The sequence below is a fragment of the Oncorhynchus mykiss genome, chromosome 5 (assembly GCF_057628025.1).
Source record: "Oncorhynchus mykiss isolate SJ-2025 chromosome 5, ASM5762802v1, whole genome shotgun sequence".
In the NCBI taxonomy this organism is placed as follows: domain Eukaryota; kingdom Metazoa; phylum Chordata; class Actinopteri; order Salmoniformes; family Salmonidae; genus Oncorhynchus; species Oncorhynchus mykiss.
In genome coordinates, this window is record NC_143026.1 from 2,639,053 (window position 1) to 2,658,174 (window position 19,122).

Consider the following 19,122-nt stretch of genomic DNA (forward strand, 5'->3'; position numbering starts at 1 on the left):
AACCATACCACGTGGTTAAACTCTTAGACTATCGATATCGACAGAATAAGAACAAGTCTTTGATATTAATTACTAGTCTGCAGCTAGGAATTCGGTATCATTGAAGAATGACAACCGCCGAAACATCCATTCTACAACGACATGAATGAATGTCACTCTGAACTATCCCCTCTAACCACGACAGAGAGAGAGAGAGACGGACAATTCTACAAAAGAAACACACTTTTCACCAGCGATCAAGATGACACACTGAGCGTAAATATATATATTGATTGCAATTGTTCCCGAATGAGTGAGCGTTCATGTGTAAAGGATTAGCATTTCAATTGTTATAATTACCAACTCTGTAGTGACTTCTCAGCTGACCTCCACTCCCCGTTTTGTCCACCAAGCCACGATGCCGGTTTAGCCCACTAGGACACATTCCCTTATCATTTCTTGTAACCATATTTACTGTGTTTGTTTATGCATTTCTGTGAATTACTTAGTTAGTAATAAATAAATGATTTAAGACAATTGATGTATGGATGACTCATAGTGAAGACTGGGTTCGTGCAGCAAACCAACAATTTACGACGTTTGGAATGAGACTAACGTGAGGTAAAGTAAATAATTCATTATTTCGAAGACTAATTGATCAGATAAAATATCTGAAAGGTTATATTAGGAAATTATAACCTTGTAATCTGAATATTTTCCTTGGTGCCCCGACTTCCTAGTTATTTACGGCTACATGATTAATCAGTTTGATCGTGTAATACTAATTACAGAGAATCTTTGATAAAAACTAAAAGTCTTCAGTTTAATGACAGACACGACAGAGTTATGGGCCAATTTGCATATATTCACTTTTATTCCTCTGAGTTCACATTTGGAACTGCATGAAAATAAAAATTATTTTAGTTTCAAACCATTTAGAAATGTTTATCCCAATGTCACACATTGGCCCCATTATTTACAGAAAAACAAACTGTCCACTGATTGTAAACTCTTACAGTACTGGGTTGAACCCCCTTTGCCTCCAGAAAAGCCAGACTTCGTCAGGGAAAGTTGCTCAATAGGTATCAAGGGACTTAAGGCATGCCAGCAAAACATTCCCCGCTCCATTAAATCACCGCCACCAGCCTGTAGTGTTGACACCAGGCAGGATGGGGCCATGACTCATACTGCTTACAGAGCGCTCTGCTGCTCATTTTTTCTTTACATTTATTTAACCAGGCAAGTCAGTTAAGAACAAATTCTTATTTTCAATGACGGCCTAGGAACAGTGGGTTAACTGCCTTGTTCAGGGGTAGAACAACAGATTTGTACCTTGTCAGCTCGGGGATTTGAACTTGCAACCTTCCGGTTACTAGTCCAACGCTCTAACGCTCTAACCACTAGGCTACACTGCCGCCCCTCATGCTAAACACTGAGTGCCATCAGCTTGACAACAGGAGCCGGGATTCGTTGGACCAGGCAATGTTTTTCCACTCCTCTATTGTCCAGTGTTGGCAGTTGGAGCCACTTCCTCTTGTTTTTTTTTTATCTGATTGGAACCTGGTGTGGTCATCTGCTGCAATAGCCAATCCGTGAAAAGGACCGACGAGTTGCGTTCCGAGAAGCCGTTTCTGCACACCACTGTTGTACTGCACCGTTATTTGCCTGTTCGTGGACCACCTTTTAGCTTGCACGATTCTTGCCATTCTCTTTCGACATCTCATCGACGAGCTGTTTTTGGCAACAGGATTGCCACTGACCGGATATTTTTATGTTTGTCGCACCATTCTCGGTAAACCCTAGACACTGTCGTGCGTGAAAAGCCCAGGAGCCCAGCCGTTTCTGAGAACCAGAGCATTGGAACTGGCACACCTGGCACCGACAATCATACCACGCTCAGTCGTGTAGGTCACTTGTTTTACCCATTCTAACATTCAATTAAACAGTAACTGAATGTCTCGATGCCTGCCTGCCTGCTTTATATAGCAAGCCACGGACACGCGACTCACTGTCTGGAGGAGCGAACCATTTTTGTGAACGGGGTGGTGTAAACTGGCCACAGTGTACATTGCAGTGCCATAAATGCCTATCCTGGGCTCCAGTCTGTTTCTGCCCTCTTGCCAACCCAAACATGTTCAGCTTGTCAATAGAACAGTCAAAATCACAAACATCTGGGACAAAAAAAAACCACCTACCTTCTGGCCTGTTTTACAGGTGGCGGGGAGGGGCCAGTGGTAGGCGTGGCCCGCGCTGCACCCCCACATGGCGGTCAGGTTCCCATGGGAACCCTCGGTAAGCAGGTGTTTGAGGTTCGGGATGAGAGCACAGATGGTGCCGTGACTGTGGGCCCAGCGGACCAGCTTAGACAGGTTCTCTGAAGAAGTGTGCAAGCAGTCTTCCATCGTGAGTTGGAGCCGTTTCCCCTATGGAAAAATGTATATTACTTATTCATAATAGAAGTGTGAGTTCAAATCAAAATCTAATCAAACTTCGTCACACGCGCCTAATACAATAGGTGTAGACTTTACCATGAAATGCTTACTTAAAGGCCCTTAACAGTGGCCCTTAACAGTGGCCCTTAAAGGCCCTTAACAGTGGCCCTTAAAGGCCCTTAACAGTGGCCCTTAACAGTGGCCCTTAACAGTGGCCCTTAAAGGCCCTTAACAGTGGCCCTTAAAGGCCCTTAACAGTGCAGTTTAAGAAGAACATATTTACCAAGTAGACAAATACAAAGTAATAATAAAAAGTAATTGTTAGTGTAATTTAATTATTATATATATATATATATATTATTGAAAACCCTTAATCTATTTTATGAGAATTTGTAAGATTATTTTTTGCATAAAATAGACGGAGACCAGTCTTTTTAATAATAGGTAACAGAATTTATTCTCCCACTTAACCACGAGCAACAGTTTATATACAGATCATGACGTCATTTCATTGCTTTAACAGAATCCCCTCCTCTCGACCGGGACAAAGTGAGGTGAAAAGTTCATTCTAACTTACTAACACACTCCCAGGTAACTTTTGACCCCTCAACATTATCGATCACCACTGAGCTGACAGTTCTAATTAACAGATAACCTATGGTTGAACCCACAGAAACTTAGCTCTGGGGTTTTTAGATAAGACAGTGAGTGCATTCCTAGGTTAACAACCTTATGGGTTGGGGACTGTGAAAACACATTTGTTTCTTCCTAGTTGGAATGGTGTTCATTAACTTTAATTACTCCTTGTCCATGTCACACAATCACATCGTATGAACTCATTGTAAATCGGATATAATAAAACAGAGTATTTTATTTGTAACTAAGTTTACTTAAAGTTCCATTTAAAATGATTTGTTCAGTCATTTAATCATAATTTTACCAACAGTAATACAATAAGAATAACGAGGCTAAATACAGGGAGCATCAGTACAGAGTCAGGGTGTAGGGGTACAGGCTAGTTGAGGTAATCTGTACATGTAGGTGGGGGCAAAGTGACTATGCATAGGTTACAAACAAACAGCAGCAGTGTACAAAAGGGAGGGGGAACGGGGGTGGGGGTCAATGTAAATTGTCCGGTGGCGATTTTATGAATTATTCAACAGTCTTATGGTTTGGGGGGGGTAGAAACGGTTAAGGAGCATTTTGGTCCGAGACTCGGCGCTCCAGTACCACTTGCTGTGTGGTCTGACAATTTTATAGGCTTTCCTCTGACACCGCCTGGATGGCAGGAAGCTTGGCCCCCGGTGATGTACTGGGCCATTCACACCACCCTGCCTTACGGGCAGATGCCGAGCAGTAATAGGTCATCTGTCTGGCCCAGCGGCTTTGTGAACGTTGACCTGTTTAAAGGTTTTGTTCACATTATTACACAGTCATCCAGCACAGCTGGTGCTCTCGTGCATGCTTCAGGGTTGCTTGCCTCGAAGCGAGCATAAAAGGCATTTAGCTCGTCTGGTAGGCTCACGTCACTGGGCAGCTCGAGTCTGGGTTTCCCTTTGTAGTCTGTAATAGTTTTTAAGCCCTGCCACATCTGACGAGCTTTAGAGACGGTGTAGTACGATTTAATCTTAGTCCTGTATTGATGCTTTGCCTGTTTGATGGTTCGTCTGAGGGCATAGCGGGATTTCTTATAAGTGTCCGGATTAGTCTCCCGCTCCTTGAAAGCGGCAGCTCTAGCCATTAGCTCGATGAGAATGTTGCCTGTAATCCATGACTTCTGGTTGCGATATGTACGTACAGTCACTGTGGGGACGATGTCAACGATGCACATCCGTGTCTTGCATTCCTCAATGCCATTGGATGAATCCCGGAACATATTCCAGTCTGTGCTAGCAAAAGGGTCCTGTAGTGTAGCATCCGCGTCATCTGACCACTTCCGTATTGAGCAACACGGAAGTCACTGGTACTTCCTGCTTTAGTTTTTGCTTGTAAGCAGGAATCAGGGAGGATAGAATTATGGGCAGATTTCCTAAATGGAGTGCGATGGAGAGCTTTGTATGCATCTCTTTGTGTTGAGTAAAGGTGGTCTAGGATTTTGTTTTTTCCCTAGTTGCACATGTGACATACTGGTAAAATGTTGGTTAAACTGATTTAAGTTTGCCTGCCTTAAAGTCCCCGGCCACTAGGAGCCCCACTTCTGGGTGAGCATTTTCTTCTTTGCTTATGGCCTTGTAGAGTTGGTTGAGAGCGGTCTTAGTGCCAGTATCGTTCTGTGGTGGTCAATAGACGGCTACGAATAATATAGATGAGAACTCTTGGTGACAGTGTGGTCTACAGCTTATCATTAAGTATTCAGGGGCCAAATGGGATCTAGTCATTCTGCATTAACACCCGCTCCCTTGTCAGGGCTAAATGGGATCTAGTCATTCTGCATTAACACACGCTCCCTTGGCAGGGCTAAATGGGATCTAGTCATTCTGCATTAACACCCGCTCCCTTGGCAGGGCTAAAACACGACAGATTGCAGCACCCAAAGAAAAGAACACATTTACACAGGACAAAAATAGGTAACATTTTTCCAAGTATGAACTGACAGCGACTCGATGTAGTCAGAGGTGCCTACCTAGCAGATTGATTTATTTTACAATTTTTTGCTCCAAAATCAAAACAAACCCGCAAACAAGAAAACTTATATTTTAGAGGATAGGAGAACTGAGATGGTATCACCAAGTTAAGGTTTGTTGAAAAAAAAAAAAAAAACTCTGTACTACATCAGACACATCTCATTAATTTGAGTCAGTAATGCCCAGAGCACGCTGACCCCACATCTTGGCCATGTTCTGTTATAATCTCCACCTGGCACAGCCAGAAGAGGACTGGCTTGCCCTCATAGCCTGGTTCCTCTCTAGGTTTCTTCCTAGGTTCCTGCCTTTCTAGGAAGTTTTTCCTAGCCACCGTGCTTCTACATCTGCTTTGCTTGCTGTTTGGGGGTTTCAGGCTGGGTTTCTGTACGGCACTTTGTGACATCGGCTGATGTAAAAAGGGCTTTATAAATACATTTGATTGATTTTCCACAACATGTTCATTGATCCTCTCGTTTTAGTAGGGTCTGCTTTGTTCGACATGTTAGGAGTTGAGACATAAATAGGGTATTATTAGAAAGGTCAAGGTCTCCTCTATTCCAGTCAAATAGTGTCTCAATGTGTTTCGGTGTCCATATGACCGATTGTGTTGGACCAAACCTCAAATGCAAATAGCAAGTTAACACTGCTTGTTGTCAAAGAGGAAGAAGATAATTTTGTGTCTGTTGCGAGTGGCATGGGGGAGGGGCTTGGCGTCTGTGACGTGACCCCCCCCCCAAAAAAAGAAGCAGTTGACAGCATAATTTTCAATTTAAGTTTTTATGAATATACAACTGAATTTTTAACATTGATTTCCAATGGTATTGTATTTAATCTGGTAAAAGCTGCTGAATGTGTCCAAAAACTGCAATTTATTTGTAGATGATCTACCAGGGTTTGCCCTGCCTACTATCCTGTAATGGCTAATGGAGCACGTTACAATCTGCTAGCAACAGTCCGCTCACACTCACCATAGTAATTCGTAGAGTTGAGTTTAAGGCCTTTGTGCAGACTGTACGTCAGATTCTGTCTTTTACAATTATCACGTCACTGTATGTGATATGAATTAAAATCTTGATATCAAGCTGGTTAAATTGGTACAGGCTTACGTCAACATCAGCGGTGTATTTGATCTATGCACCAGCAGCGCAAGCCTCTCTCTACGGTTATGCGCGAGAGAAGTGAGTTCAGGAAAAACTGAACATATGAATCTTTAAAAAAAAGTTTACACATATAAACTTCATATGTCCCAAGTCAGAATCAAAAGAAGCTTCCCCAAAATAACATGGTGGAAGGTTTATTTTGTTTAGATATTTTCTGCATTTATCAAAATCCCATCATGTAAACAAGATTATTAGGGAAATCGTTCCTTCTTGCACAGCATGTAAATGTTTAAAAATCAAACTATTATATTACTCTGACAAATTGTGTGCTCAAGTGTTCCTATTGGTCAGTCACTGGGATCAGCTCGGAACACCTGACACGATAAAGACACCGCCAGAACGAACGGTCAGAGCCTACGACCTAGACCCCGTTACACTGAACGAGCCAAGATGTCCAACAATCGTTTACGATTAAAAAAAAATTGCCAACGATGTGGAAGTGTCTGCAAAATCACAGCATAAGACAGGTAAAATCATAGTCTGTAGAGGGTTTAAGGCCGGGAATACAATACACAACCTTGACATGAATTCGCTACATTTTTGCCATCTCAGACGAATACGAATGATCTGGCTGAAATCCTATGAACTTGGGCTAGGATCATTACGTCGAGACTCGCATAGTTTGAGCAGGTCAAGGACGCACCAATGATGGCTGTTCTGTTCTCCAGACCCCTGTCGGATGTCCTGACATGTCCTACATTTTGGGTTTGCATGTTATAGTATGAGCAGTGCTACAGCATGATTGGGCAAGGACTGCTCCCAATAGCCCTTGAGCATTCAGCATGTGAGACGAAAACAATTGGGCGGATTCAATTATGTTGAGCCCAGGCCGATGCCTGTCACATCTGGTGAAAACGGGGAGGGAGGCATGTCCTTCTCAAATGGAGCAGCTCTGTCATTTTGTCAACAAGGCAGCATGGTGCATCGTCCATAAACATTCATATATTTTCCATAAAATACATATTTTAACATTTTCTAATTCGTTTTCATTGGGAAGGAAGAAAAATACGTTTTTATCAAAAGCAACCCCTTTTGCAAGGGAAACCACAGAATCCTTGGTACTTACATAAAACCTCCACTCACCCGAGGCAACAGGCAAAGCAAAACGAACCAATATTACATCAGTGTCCTACATTACATGACAGAAATAAATAAAAATATAACGACATGAAATCAAGACCATATTCTGCGCCTCAATACTTTAAAAAAATACATCTGCACCCATTTGTTTTCTTCCTACGACAACCGAGAAAAGCAGGACAGGATCAACTAGGAACTCATTGTGTGAACACCCTCGTCCTGTGGTTTTAGGGTGGATGGGAAGAAAGATTTGGGGCCAAGGACATCGGGAAATGTGAGCACGTCCAAGTTGTTACGATTTCAGAAGTCGTGTAGTGTATACCGAGCATAAGACAACTAAGGCAAAGAACGGCCTACTGTTACAATTACTAGATATTTAGCAACACATAAAATACTGTTCATAGCCCATTTCGTTATCAGTGGCTAACACATTGATATAATGTTAAGTCTGGGCTGGCTAGTCATTTCAACCTTTCTGCATATCGCTACCTATCTAGCTTGCTAATTATCTAGCTGGGCCCGTGGCTAACATAACACACCCGAGCTAGCCAGTTATCTTGCTAGCTATTCAGCTATTTCAAATCAAACAGCAGCCCGAATGTGAAGCTAGCTTTCGTCTACGGCTAACTAGCTAGCTACGGTCGTTAGCGTGATCCGACTCATAGAACAAAGAGACGCCTATCTCTCTGTTATTGTCAATAAACACTTACCTTTACACCGGAGACTCTTCATATAGCTATTTCTTCTAATATAAAAGGAAGGAGTTGTTTGGGATGATAATAAGTAACAATCAGCGGTCAAAGCAAGCGATAAACCACTCCGACTAGCTGGATAGTGAGAGATATTTTCTTCTTCTTCTTCTTCTCCAAAACATAGAAATACAACGAGGCCTTACCGGAAATACGTCGATTCGGATATGTAGCTACGTCATCGTGTTGTTATGAGAGATGAAAATGATCATCTTATTCATAATAAATACAAATACAGGACAATTGGAAGGATGAGAAAACTGAGGACAACGTATGGGTTGATGTTAGGCTCATTGTATATTTATATTAACAAAACTGGAAAGTTAAACTTTAAAAAAAAAATGTAAAAACATGTTTACATTCATTAAATCAATAGGGGGAATTCAAAAATAACTCACACTAGCTGCTTTTTAATTTTATTTCTAGAAAATGTAGATGGGTTTAGACTGTTGATAAGAACCCTCCACCGGTAATGTTATCAACTTTACCCACAAATAAATCTGGTTAATGTACAGTGCATCCTCATTTTATTGCGTTACAGCCTTATTCTAAAATGTATTAAACCGTGTTTTCCTCATGAATCTAAAAAAAAAAAAAAAAAAAACATTTTATTTAACCTTTAACTGGGTAAGTCAGTTGAGTCAGACATCAAGGTCTGACTAAATGCGGGGGGGGGGGGGGGGACGCCTCGGTATGGTGGGCGGGATTTCAAAGGTAAAGGTGTTGTCAGTTCTGTTGTGAGATAAAAAAAAAGTCATAGCAAAAGGACGGGCTCCCTAACGGGGCCAATTGCTCTGGACCTATGTGAGCATAACAAAACAGAACTAATCTGATCATGTATCGGACTACAACTCAAGATTCACTGAGATTCTACACGTCTACAACCACACTACCCAGGTCTTCCTGAAGCTGAACCGTCACAAGGCATGGCAGATGAGGTCGTTAGTGACAACGGGCCCCGAATTCTTGAGTTCCGAGTTCCAAGAAATGGCAAAGCAGATTGACTTTAAGCACATTACCTCCCTCAGAGTAACACATTACCTCCCTCAGAGTAACACATTACCTCCCTCATCGTAACACATTACCTCCCTCAGAGTAGCACATTACCTCCCTCAGAGTAACACATTACCTCCCTCATGGTAACACATTACCTCCCTCAGAGTAACACATTACCTCCCTCAGAGTAACACGTTACCTCAGGGTAACAGACACGTGTAAAAGAGCACTACGAAGAGGATTCTGAAGCAGAAAGACCCACTGGGCGCTGTCATGCGCCACAGCTCCTCATGTGCCACAGCTCCTCATGGGTAGAAAAGTCAGTCCCTTCCTTAGAGAGAAACCTGCAACCTAATTGGCCCAACAAAAACAACATCAGGCTAAAGGATGCAGCATAACATAGAATTAAGGAGTAGTAAAACTGATTTAACTCTGCAATTAAACAATTTTAAAAAAGATCAAACAGTGAAAATGATTGTTTATGCCACCAGAAGTACCAGAACTAAACAGCCCAAAACTGAGAGGTGCCGGATCCTGTTCCGGCAGGTTCTGGCTCAAATGAACCACTGTTGTTGTTTGGATGTGATATAACTGTTGAAACATGATGTTATCAAGGTCATTTCCTTAGTATGTGATGTTACAGTTCGACATGTCGTAAAAGCTGGAGCTTAGAGATAATGAGTTTCCCACTAGTAATTACCAGTTACAAGGGTGTTAACGGAGATGTTTCCCCAGTCGGATGCTGCTATTTACAAGATGTCATGAACACAGACAATAAATAAGTCTGAAGACAGACAAAATAGTTGCATAACACACTCTCCTAAAGGGTTACTGCACTTCCTGGTTTGGCCTTTGTTTTTTGTTCGTTTTTAATCCGTGCTCATTAAGAAATGCTAGCGGCCATGAACAAACTATATTCATTTGGGGACAGGTCGAAACACATTAAACGATTCATGGACATTTAGCTAGCTGACTTGCTGTTGCTAAATAATTTGTCCTGGGATATAAACATTGGGTTGTTATTTTACCTGAAATGCACAGGTCCTTTTTTAGGTCTAGTCAGACGCTTGTTGACGCTCTAGTCAGACGCTTGTTGACGCTCTAGTCAGACACTTGTTGACGCTCTAGTCAGTCAGACACTTGTTGACGCTCTAGTCAGACACTTGTTGACGCTCTAGTCAGTCAGACACTTGTTGACGCTCTAGTCAGTCAGACACTTGCTGACGCTCTAGTCAGTCAGACACTTGTTGACGCTCTAGTCAGTCAGACACTTGTTGACGCTCTAGTCAGACACTTGTTGACGCTCTAGTCAGACGCTTGTTGACGCTCTAGTCAGATGCTTGTTGACGCTCTAGTCAGTCAGACGCTTGTTGACGCTCTAGTCAGTCAGACACTTGTTGACGCTCTAGACAGACGCTTGTTGACGCTCTAGTCAGTCAGATGCTTGTTGACTCTCTAGTCAGACACTTGTTGACGCTCTAGTCAGACGCTTGTTGACGCTCTAGTCAGACGCTTGTTGACGCTCTAGTCAGTCAGACACTTGTTGATGCTCTAGTCAGTCAGATGCTTGTTGACGCTCTAGTCAGTCAGACACTTGTTGACGCTCTAGTCAGACACTTGTTGACGCTCTAGTCAGACACTTGTTGATGCTCTAGTCAGTCAGATGCTTGTTGACGCTCTAGTCAGACACTTGTTGACGCTCTAGTCAGACGCTTGTTGACGCTCTAGTCAGTCAGATGCTTGTTGACGCTCTAGTCAGTCAGACACTTGTTGACGCTCTAGTCAGACACTTGTTGACGCTCTAGTCAGACACTTGTTGACGCTCTAGTCAGTCAGATGCTTGTTGACGCTCTAGTCAGTCAGACACTTGTTGACGCTCTAGTCAGACGCTTGTTGACGCTCTAGTCAGTCAGACGCTTGTTGACGCTCTAGTCAGACACTTGTTGACGCTCTAGTCAGTCAGATGCTTGTTGACGCTCTAGACAGTCAGATGCTTGTTGACGCTCTAGTCAGACACTTGTTGACGCTCTAGTCAGACACTTGTTGACGCTCTAGTCAGTCAGACACTTGTTGACGCTCTAGTCAGTCAGACGCTTGTTGACGCTCTAGTCAGACGCTTGTTGACGCTCTAGTCAGTCAGATGCTTGTTGACGCTCTAGACAGTCAGATGCTTGTTGACGCTCTAGTCAGACACTTGTTGACGCTCTAGTCAGACGTTTGTTGACGCTCTAGTCAGTCAGATGCTTGTTGACGCTCTAGTCAGACGCTTGTTGACGCTCTAGTCAGACGCTTGTTGACGCTCTAGTCAGTCAGATGCTTGTTGACGCTCTAGTCAGACACTTATTGACGCTCTAGTCAGACGCTTGTTGACGCTCTAGTCAGTCAGATGCTTGTTGACGCTCTAGACAGACGCTTGTTTACGCTCTAGTCAGATGCTTGTTGACGCTCTAGTCAGTCAGATGCTTGTTGACGCTCTAGACAGACGCTTGTTGACGCTCTAGTCAGACGCTTGTTGACGCTCTAGTCAGACACGCAAACAGTTTAGATGGTTTCGGGAGCTAAGATGTTAGACACTGAACCATGGTCTAGAAATGATTGACATAAGGATAATTGACTAATCTTACCTAAATCATTGTTATGCGGCAATATGGGCAGGGCCATGTATCAAGAGGGGGTAGGTTAGGATACTTTGTGGCCTATTGGATAATCAAAAAAAAAATGTAATAGATAAATAGAGCAAATATAGCAATAATTTAAATAATGGATAATGCCAGACAGAACAAGTAGACATAGAAGTTGAAGATATACTAGCAGAACACATGAGAAGACTGTTTGTTAACCAAACCCGTATGTCCAAGATTTTGTGTCCGACAGGTGAATTACAGGAGAAGGTGATTCACTCAATGCAACCAGGAGACTGGGTATGGATCCAGTCCCTGAGGAGAATAGACGGGAAGCAGGCCCGTTGGGAGGGGCCATACCAACTACTCCTGGTGATAGCCTTCGCGGTGGGTTCATATCACACATTGCAAGAGGGTAAGACACACGGACACTGTCGAACAATCACAGAGTTAGGAGAAGAACCGAATACCAATAGGGTTCGGGGGTTACCTCTCTACGGTACCATTCCGGGTAGAAGAGGTTAGGGCCAGTGATAGTGCTATAGCCAGCCAGAATAGAAGCAGAGCCCCTAACAAAACAGATTCTGACCGTGGAGACGTCCAGAGCCAAGGGCCAGTGTAGATAGTTCAGATGAAAGATCTAAAGGAAGTGATTGAGGTGGAAACTGGTTATGGGGATTCTAACCTATGATTAGAATGGATTCAGTATACAGCCAGATCAGTAGCGAAAGAAGAATGTTATGCCTGTGCCACAGCAAAACCTCAGTTGACAACCATTCCCTTTCCATTTGATGGAATTGATACACCCAGGGGAATGGCCTGTATGTTAAAGCTGTTCATGAAGGCAGGGAAGCCAGACAATGACAGTTGCATTGATCTGCATTATCTGTACCCCCATGTGCCCATTACATCCAGACTTTCCCCTTTCACAGTTACAGGAGGACATTATTATTGTATGGCTCAATACATCACACACGGATGGGACGTAGGGGAAGTAAGAACATGCAATAGGACAGAGAATGTTACAACCGACAAGACAATGAGGGAGTGGTTGGTTGTGTGGAGATCTGAAGCTGTGGCCTAACCTGCCTACAAATTGAACCGGTATTTGTGCACTAGTGCAGTTAGGCATGCCCTTGTCAAACACAAAGACCTAGGGCCAGGTAGAAGAGAGAGAAGGAGTGCTCCGTCAGGATCTTTTGACAATAGAGTTTACATTGATAGCATTGGAGTTCAAAGCTAGGAATCAGATATGGGCTGGATGGGAATCAGATATGGGCTGGATGGGAATCAGATATGGGCTGGCTTGGAATCAGATATGGGCTGGATGGGAATCAGATATGGGCTGGATGGGAATCAGATATGGGCTTGTTTGGAATCAGATATGGGCTGGCTTGGAATCAGATATGGGCTGGCTAGGAATCAGATATGGGCTGGATGGGAATCAGATATGGGCTGGATGGGAATCAGATATGGGCTGGCTTAGAATCAGATATGGGCTGGATTGGAATCAGATATGGGCTGGCTTGGAATCAGATATGGGCTGGCTAGGAATCAGATATGGGCTGGATGGGAATCAGATATGGGCTGGCTTGGAATCAGATATGGGCTGGCTAGGAATCAGATATGGGCTGGCTAGGAATCAGATATGGGCTGGCTTGGAATCAGATATGGGCTGGCTTGGAATCAGATATGGGCTGGCTTGGAATCAGATATGGGCTGGATTGGAATCTGATATGGGCTGGATTGGAATCAAGCATCTTCTGGTGGTCAACTTTCAATTAAAATGTAGATTGGATCAATTATATCTACTATAACCAACAGCGTTTCATCAACTATACTAGAGAGGCGATAAAAGGTTTAGCAGGACAAACCGCGGCAACTAGTTTGATGGTATGGCAGAATAGAATAGCCTTGGATATGTTACTGGCTGAAAAGGTTGGGGTGTGTGTGTGAAATTCGGAGCAGAATGTTGTACTTTCATCAACAATAACACAGCTCCAGACGGATCAGTGACCAAGGCCCTGGCTGGTTTAACCACATTAGCTCACGAATTAGCAGAGAACTCTGGGGTGGATAATGCTCTAACAAATTGGTTTGACAGTATGTTTGGGAAATGGAAAAATGTCCTAATCAGGGTGTTGTGGGCAACTTTCACCTGTATGAGTGTTTTGGTTCTGTGTGGATGTTGTTTGGTTCCCTGTGTGAGAGGTTTGATTACCAGGACTCTGGAGAGGTCAACAGATGGTGAGGTATGGACTGATTCCAAGCTCCGGCCAGTGGGATGACGAATACGGGCCTCCAGGCCTAGGAGATGGCTCCGTTTCTTGTAATACGAGGGGCCCATGTTGGATGAGACTGTTTTTGAGGGTTAAGACTGTTTTTTAATGAAGATTGTAATATAAGATATAATAAGATTGTAGTATCTATATATATATATCTATATATATATAATATATAATATATAACAGTCATTGATGAATATCGAATGTACATACATGTATATCATGTAATTTTTTTTAATGAAGATGGTAATAAAAATCCTAACAGGAAGCATTATGATCGGATATAGGCCTATAACAGTCATTGATGAATATCGAATGTACATACATGTATTGGTTTGAATTAATCTTGGATACCATTTAAATTTCCAGATAGTACATGAGGTATCAGTGTGTATTATTTAGTCATTAACGGTGGATTGATAATGGGATTTATTTGATCATGTGAATGATTAGAATATTCCACCCTGAAACCATATGATTGGATGAAATTGATTAGAATCATAAGATTATTCTAATGATGTGTGTGAGTATGTTAGTGTGAATGTGTGTGAGTATGTTAGTGTGAATGTGTGTGAGTATGTTAGTGTGAATGTGTGTGAGTATGTTAGTGTGAATGTGTGTGAGTATGTTAGTGTGAATGTGTGTGAGTATGTTAGTGTGAATGTGTGTGAGTATGTTAGTGTGAATGTGTGTGAGTATGTTAGTGTGAATGTGTGTGAGTATGTTAGTGTGAATGTGTGTGTGTATGTTAGTGTGAATGTGTGTGAGTATGTTAGTGTGAATGTGTGTGCGTGAGAAGCCAGTATAAAATGAATGGTTTTGTATAACCAACCAGCGCTCCCGTAAATAAACTTTCGTAGCTGGGCCTCCGTCTGATTCATTTCAACCAGTTTCTTACAAATTCTGGGCTTCAGGCTGATTAGTTAATTGAATTGGGTTATGAACATTGAGAACATAATTCTCGTGACAGCACCTCCCTCTGCAACTGGATCCTGGACTTCCTGACGGACCGCCCCCAGGTGGTAAGGGTAGGAAACAACACATCCACCATGCTGATCTTCAACATGTGGCCCCTCAGGGGTGCGTGCTCAGTCCCCTCCTGTTCTCCCTGCTCACTCACGACTGCATAGCCAAGCACGACTCCAACACCATCATCAAGTTTGCCATGACACAACAGTGGTAGGCCTGATCACCAACAATGATGAGACAGCCTATAAGGAGATCAGAGACCTGGTCGTGTGGTGCCAGGACAACAACCTCTCCCTCAACGTGATCAAGACAAAGGAGATGATTGTGGACTACAGGAAAAGGAGGACTGAGCACACCCCCATTCTCATCGACGGGGCTGTAGTGGAGCAGGTTGAGAGATTCCTCAAAATTCTCAGATCCTCAAAAGGTTCTACAGCTGCACCATCGAGAGCATCGTGACCGGTTGCATCACCGCCTGGTATAGCAACTGCTTTGCATCTGACCGTAAGGCACTACAGAGGGTAGTGTGTATGGCCCAGTACATCACTGGGGCCAAGCTTCCTGCCATCCAGGACCTATATAATAGCTGGTGTCAGAGGAAGGCCCTAAAAATTGTCAAAGACTCCAGCCACCCCAGTCATAGACTGTTCTCTCTGCTACCACACAACAAGTGTTGCCGGAGTGCCAAGTCTAGGACCAAAAGGCTCCTTAACAGCTTCTACCCCCAAGCCACAAGACTGCTGAACAATTAATCAAATGATCACCAAGACTATTTACATTGACTACCCCCCATTTGTTTTGTACACTGCTGCTGTTCTCTGTTTATTATCTAAGCATAGTCACTTCACCCCTACCTCCATCTACCTCCATCTACCTCCATCTACCTCCATCTACCTCCATCTACCTCCATCTACAAACTACTTCAACTAACCGGTAGCCCCGCACATTGACTCTGTACCCTAACACCCTGTATATAGCCCCGTTACTGTTATTTTAGTGTGTTACTTTACTTTAGTTTATTTGGTAAATATTTTCTTAACTCTTCTTGAACTGCACTGTTGGTTAGGGGCTTGTAAGTGTGCATTTCACGATAAAGTCTACACTTGTATTCGGTGCATGTAACAAATGTTTGATTTGATCGAGGAAAATAACACTGTGCCTTGCGTGAAAGCCCCTGTTTTTCCGGATGACAGGGGCCGATGTGAGCAGAACATTTAAACGTTAACAATCACACACAGAATACCAGGGAACGTTCTCAAATATCTCAATCTATCCTTGTCCCGGTCTGTAATCCCAGCAGGTTTCAAGATGACCACCAATGTCCCTGATCCAAAGAGCTCCAAAGTAACCTGTCTAAATTACTATTGTCCTGTAGCACTCACATCAAATGCTTTGAAAGACTGGTCATGGCTCACATCAACAGCATCATCCCAGACACCCTAGACTCACTCCTCACTCACACCATCTCAATCTCAATTGCACTTCAAGAGGGAAAATACCTATGTGAGAATGCTATTCATTGACTACAGCTCAGAGTTCAACACCATAGTGCCCACGAAGCTCATCACTAAGCTAAGGACCCTGGGACTAAACATCTCCCACTGCAACTGGACCCTGGTCTTCCTGGTGGGTTGGCCCCAGGTGTTGAGGGTAGGCAACAACACTTCCACCATGCTGAGCCCCCCCCTCCCCGCTGTTTCCTGTAGTCGACAATCAGCTCCTTTGTTTTACTGACATTGAGGGAGAGGTTGTTGTCCTGGCCCAACACTGCCAGGTCTCTGACGTCCTCCCTATAGTCTGTCTCATCGCCATGGGTGATCAGGCCTACCACCGTCGTGTCGTCAGCAAACGTGATGATGGAGTAAACAGGGAGTACAGGAGGGGATTGAGCACGCACCCCTGAGGGGACGGTGGAGGTACCTACTCTCACCAGCTGGGGGCGGCCCGTCAGGAAGTCCAGGATCCAGTTGCAGAAGGAGGTGTTCAGTCCCAGATACACACAGTATCACATCCTTGTAACTGTACACTAAACATGGGGATTATAAACATGGACACTGTAAATGACATGAGTTTTATAATATGGAAATGTGAAGTGCACATTTGGCCTCACGGGTGTGTGGTTTGCTTGTAATGACATCAAAGCGGTATTTATTATAATCCTCAACGTCTCATCGTTCAGAACACATCGACTCCTCTCCATTTACAGAATTCCTCTCTCAAGACAACAAATGAGGAAAAGTTGTCCAATTAGGGGAGAGGGATGGGGGAGCGTCTTGTCGCGCACGGTGCTCACTCTGAGCGTCTGTCAGTCTCTAAACCCATGCTGCGCTGCAAAGCCAAGAGCCTGAGTTCTGACGCCATGTTACTGTACAGTGACTGCGTTCCAATTTAGGCACGTATCAATGATAGAATCTGCCATTTCAACCTGTAAACAAGTCGTAAAGGGTTATAAGTTTTTTTTTTTTTTATTAAAATGACGTTAAAAAATTACAAATATTCAAGAAATTATCAAATTGTTTGTAAGCGTTCAAATTTGATGAAATTCAACCGTTCCTGTTTTTCTGTGATGAAGACACTTCTACCCGGGGCAAACACGTAGCCTGTGGAAGGTACTGCTCCAATCAAAAGGGATGGCCGTCAGAAAGTGATATGTGTTCACAGTTACCTGAAACGCACCACAAATAGAGACTATACAGCCATTTCAGACACATCATCTTCCAATAGTTACTAGTTAGAGTTTAGACTTCTTCATCGGGGACATCTTCTCCATCTTGAAAGCCAGGCTCATGTCTCCTTCAGCTTCCCTGACACGAAGGACATGGTGGGGTTTAGTCCACCCGGAAAGAGAGAGACCACGCGTTACTAATGACAGCCACACCACGTTACTAATGACAGCCACACCACATTACTAATGACAGCCACACCACATTACTAATGACAGCCACACCACATTACTAATGACAGCCACACCACGTTACTAATGACAGCCACACCGCGTTACTAACGACAGCCACACAGCCTTACTAATGACAGCCACACCACATTACTAATGACAGCCACACCACATTACTAATGACAGCCACACCACATTACTAATGACAGCCACACCACATTACTAATGACAGCCACACCACATTACTAATGACAGCCACACCACGTTACTAATGACAGCCACACCGCGTTACTAACGACAGCCACACCGCGTTACTAACGACAGCCACACAGCGTTACTAATGACAGCCACACAGCCTTACTAATGACAGCCACACAGCCTTACTAATGACAGCCACACAGCGTTACTAATGACAGCCACACAGCCTTACTAATGACAGCCACACAGCGTTACTAATGACAGCAACACCGTGTTGCTAATGACAGTATACTCAACATGTATTACTGTGAAGAGAGCACCACAACATGTATTACTGAGAGCTAGAGTGGCGATGAGGACTAGTGAAATATTGATTTGAAAAGCATGATTTTTGTGGATTAGATGAGCACTAGGCTGGTCCCAGATCTGTTTGGATTAGATGAGCACTAGGCTGGTCCCAGATCTGTTTGGATTAGATCAGCACTAGGCTGGTCCCAGATCTGTTTGGATTAGATCAGCACTAGGCTGGTCCCAGATCTGTTTGGATTAGATCAGCACTAGGCTGGTCCCAGATCTGTTTGGATTAGATCAGCACTAGGCTGGTCCCAGATCTGTTTGGATTAGATCAGCACTAGGCTGGTCCCAGATCTGTTTGGATTAGATCAGCACGAGGCTGGTCCCAGATCTGTTTGGATTAGATCAGCACGAGGCTGGTCCCAGATCTGTTTGGATTAGATCAGCACGAGGCTGGTCCCAGATCTGTTTGGATTAGATGAGCACTAGGCTGGTCCCAGATCTGGGCGGTGTGTTCAACGCTACCTGCACTGCCCCATGATCCACACTCTTGCATGTTCACTTAGAACGTGGAAACATCAACAGAACACACAGGACAATGTAATACTACTGAAGTCTAGTCATACTGCCAAGGTTCAGTTTATTGTCATGAATATAAAAATATTGGCCCTGCAGTCAATCAACACAAAACATGAATGACTTTTGGAGTTGCCTGCATTCTCCAACAAATGTAACTGAAGCACAGATTAGGTAGCACCGAGGAAGCCTGGGGTCGTTGCAATATACACCAAATGTAATGGAAGCACAGATTAGGTAGCACCGAGGAAGCCTGGGGTCGTTGC

At 43.6% G+C, this 19,122-nt stretch overlaps 1 protein-coding gene across 6 annotated transcripts in view; it reads right to left on the minus strand.

Moving 5' to 3' along the window:
* Positions 1–19,122, minus strand: part of kiaa1958 (KIAA1958 ortholog) — a 56,357-nt gene that overhangs the window by 24,812 nt on the left and 12,423 nt on the right. For 3 of the 6 annotated variants that reach the window (XR_016495818.1, XM_021601482.3, XM_036976558.2), the window contains exons 1-2: positions 7,986–8,195; positions 2,175–2,402 (exon numbers count right to left, since the gene is read on the minus strand). Coding sequence is in view for 4 of the 6 variants with exons in the window: in XM_021601482.3 (XP_021457157.3) it covers positions 2,175–2,381 (207 nt within the window). In the remaining 2 variants the exon portion in view is untranslated. Of the gene's footprint in view, positions 1–2,174; positions 2,403–7,985; positions 8,196–19,122 lie in introns of those variants that run through there. The other 3 variants (XR_016495817.1, XM_090233577.1, XM_090233576.1) reach the window with 1 other exon arrangement.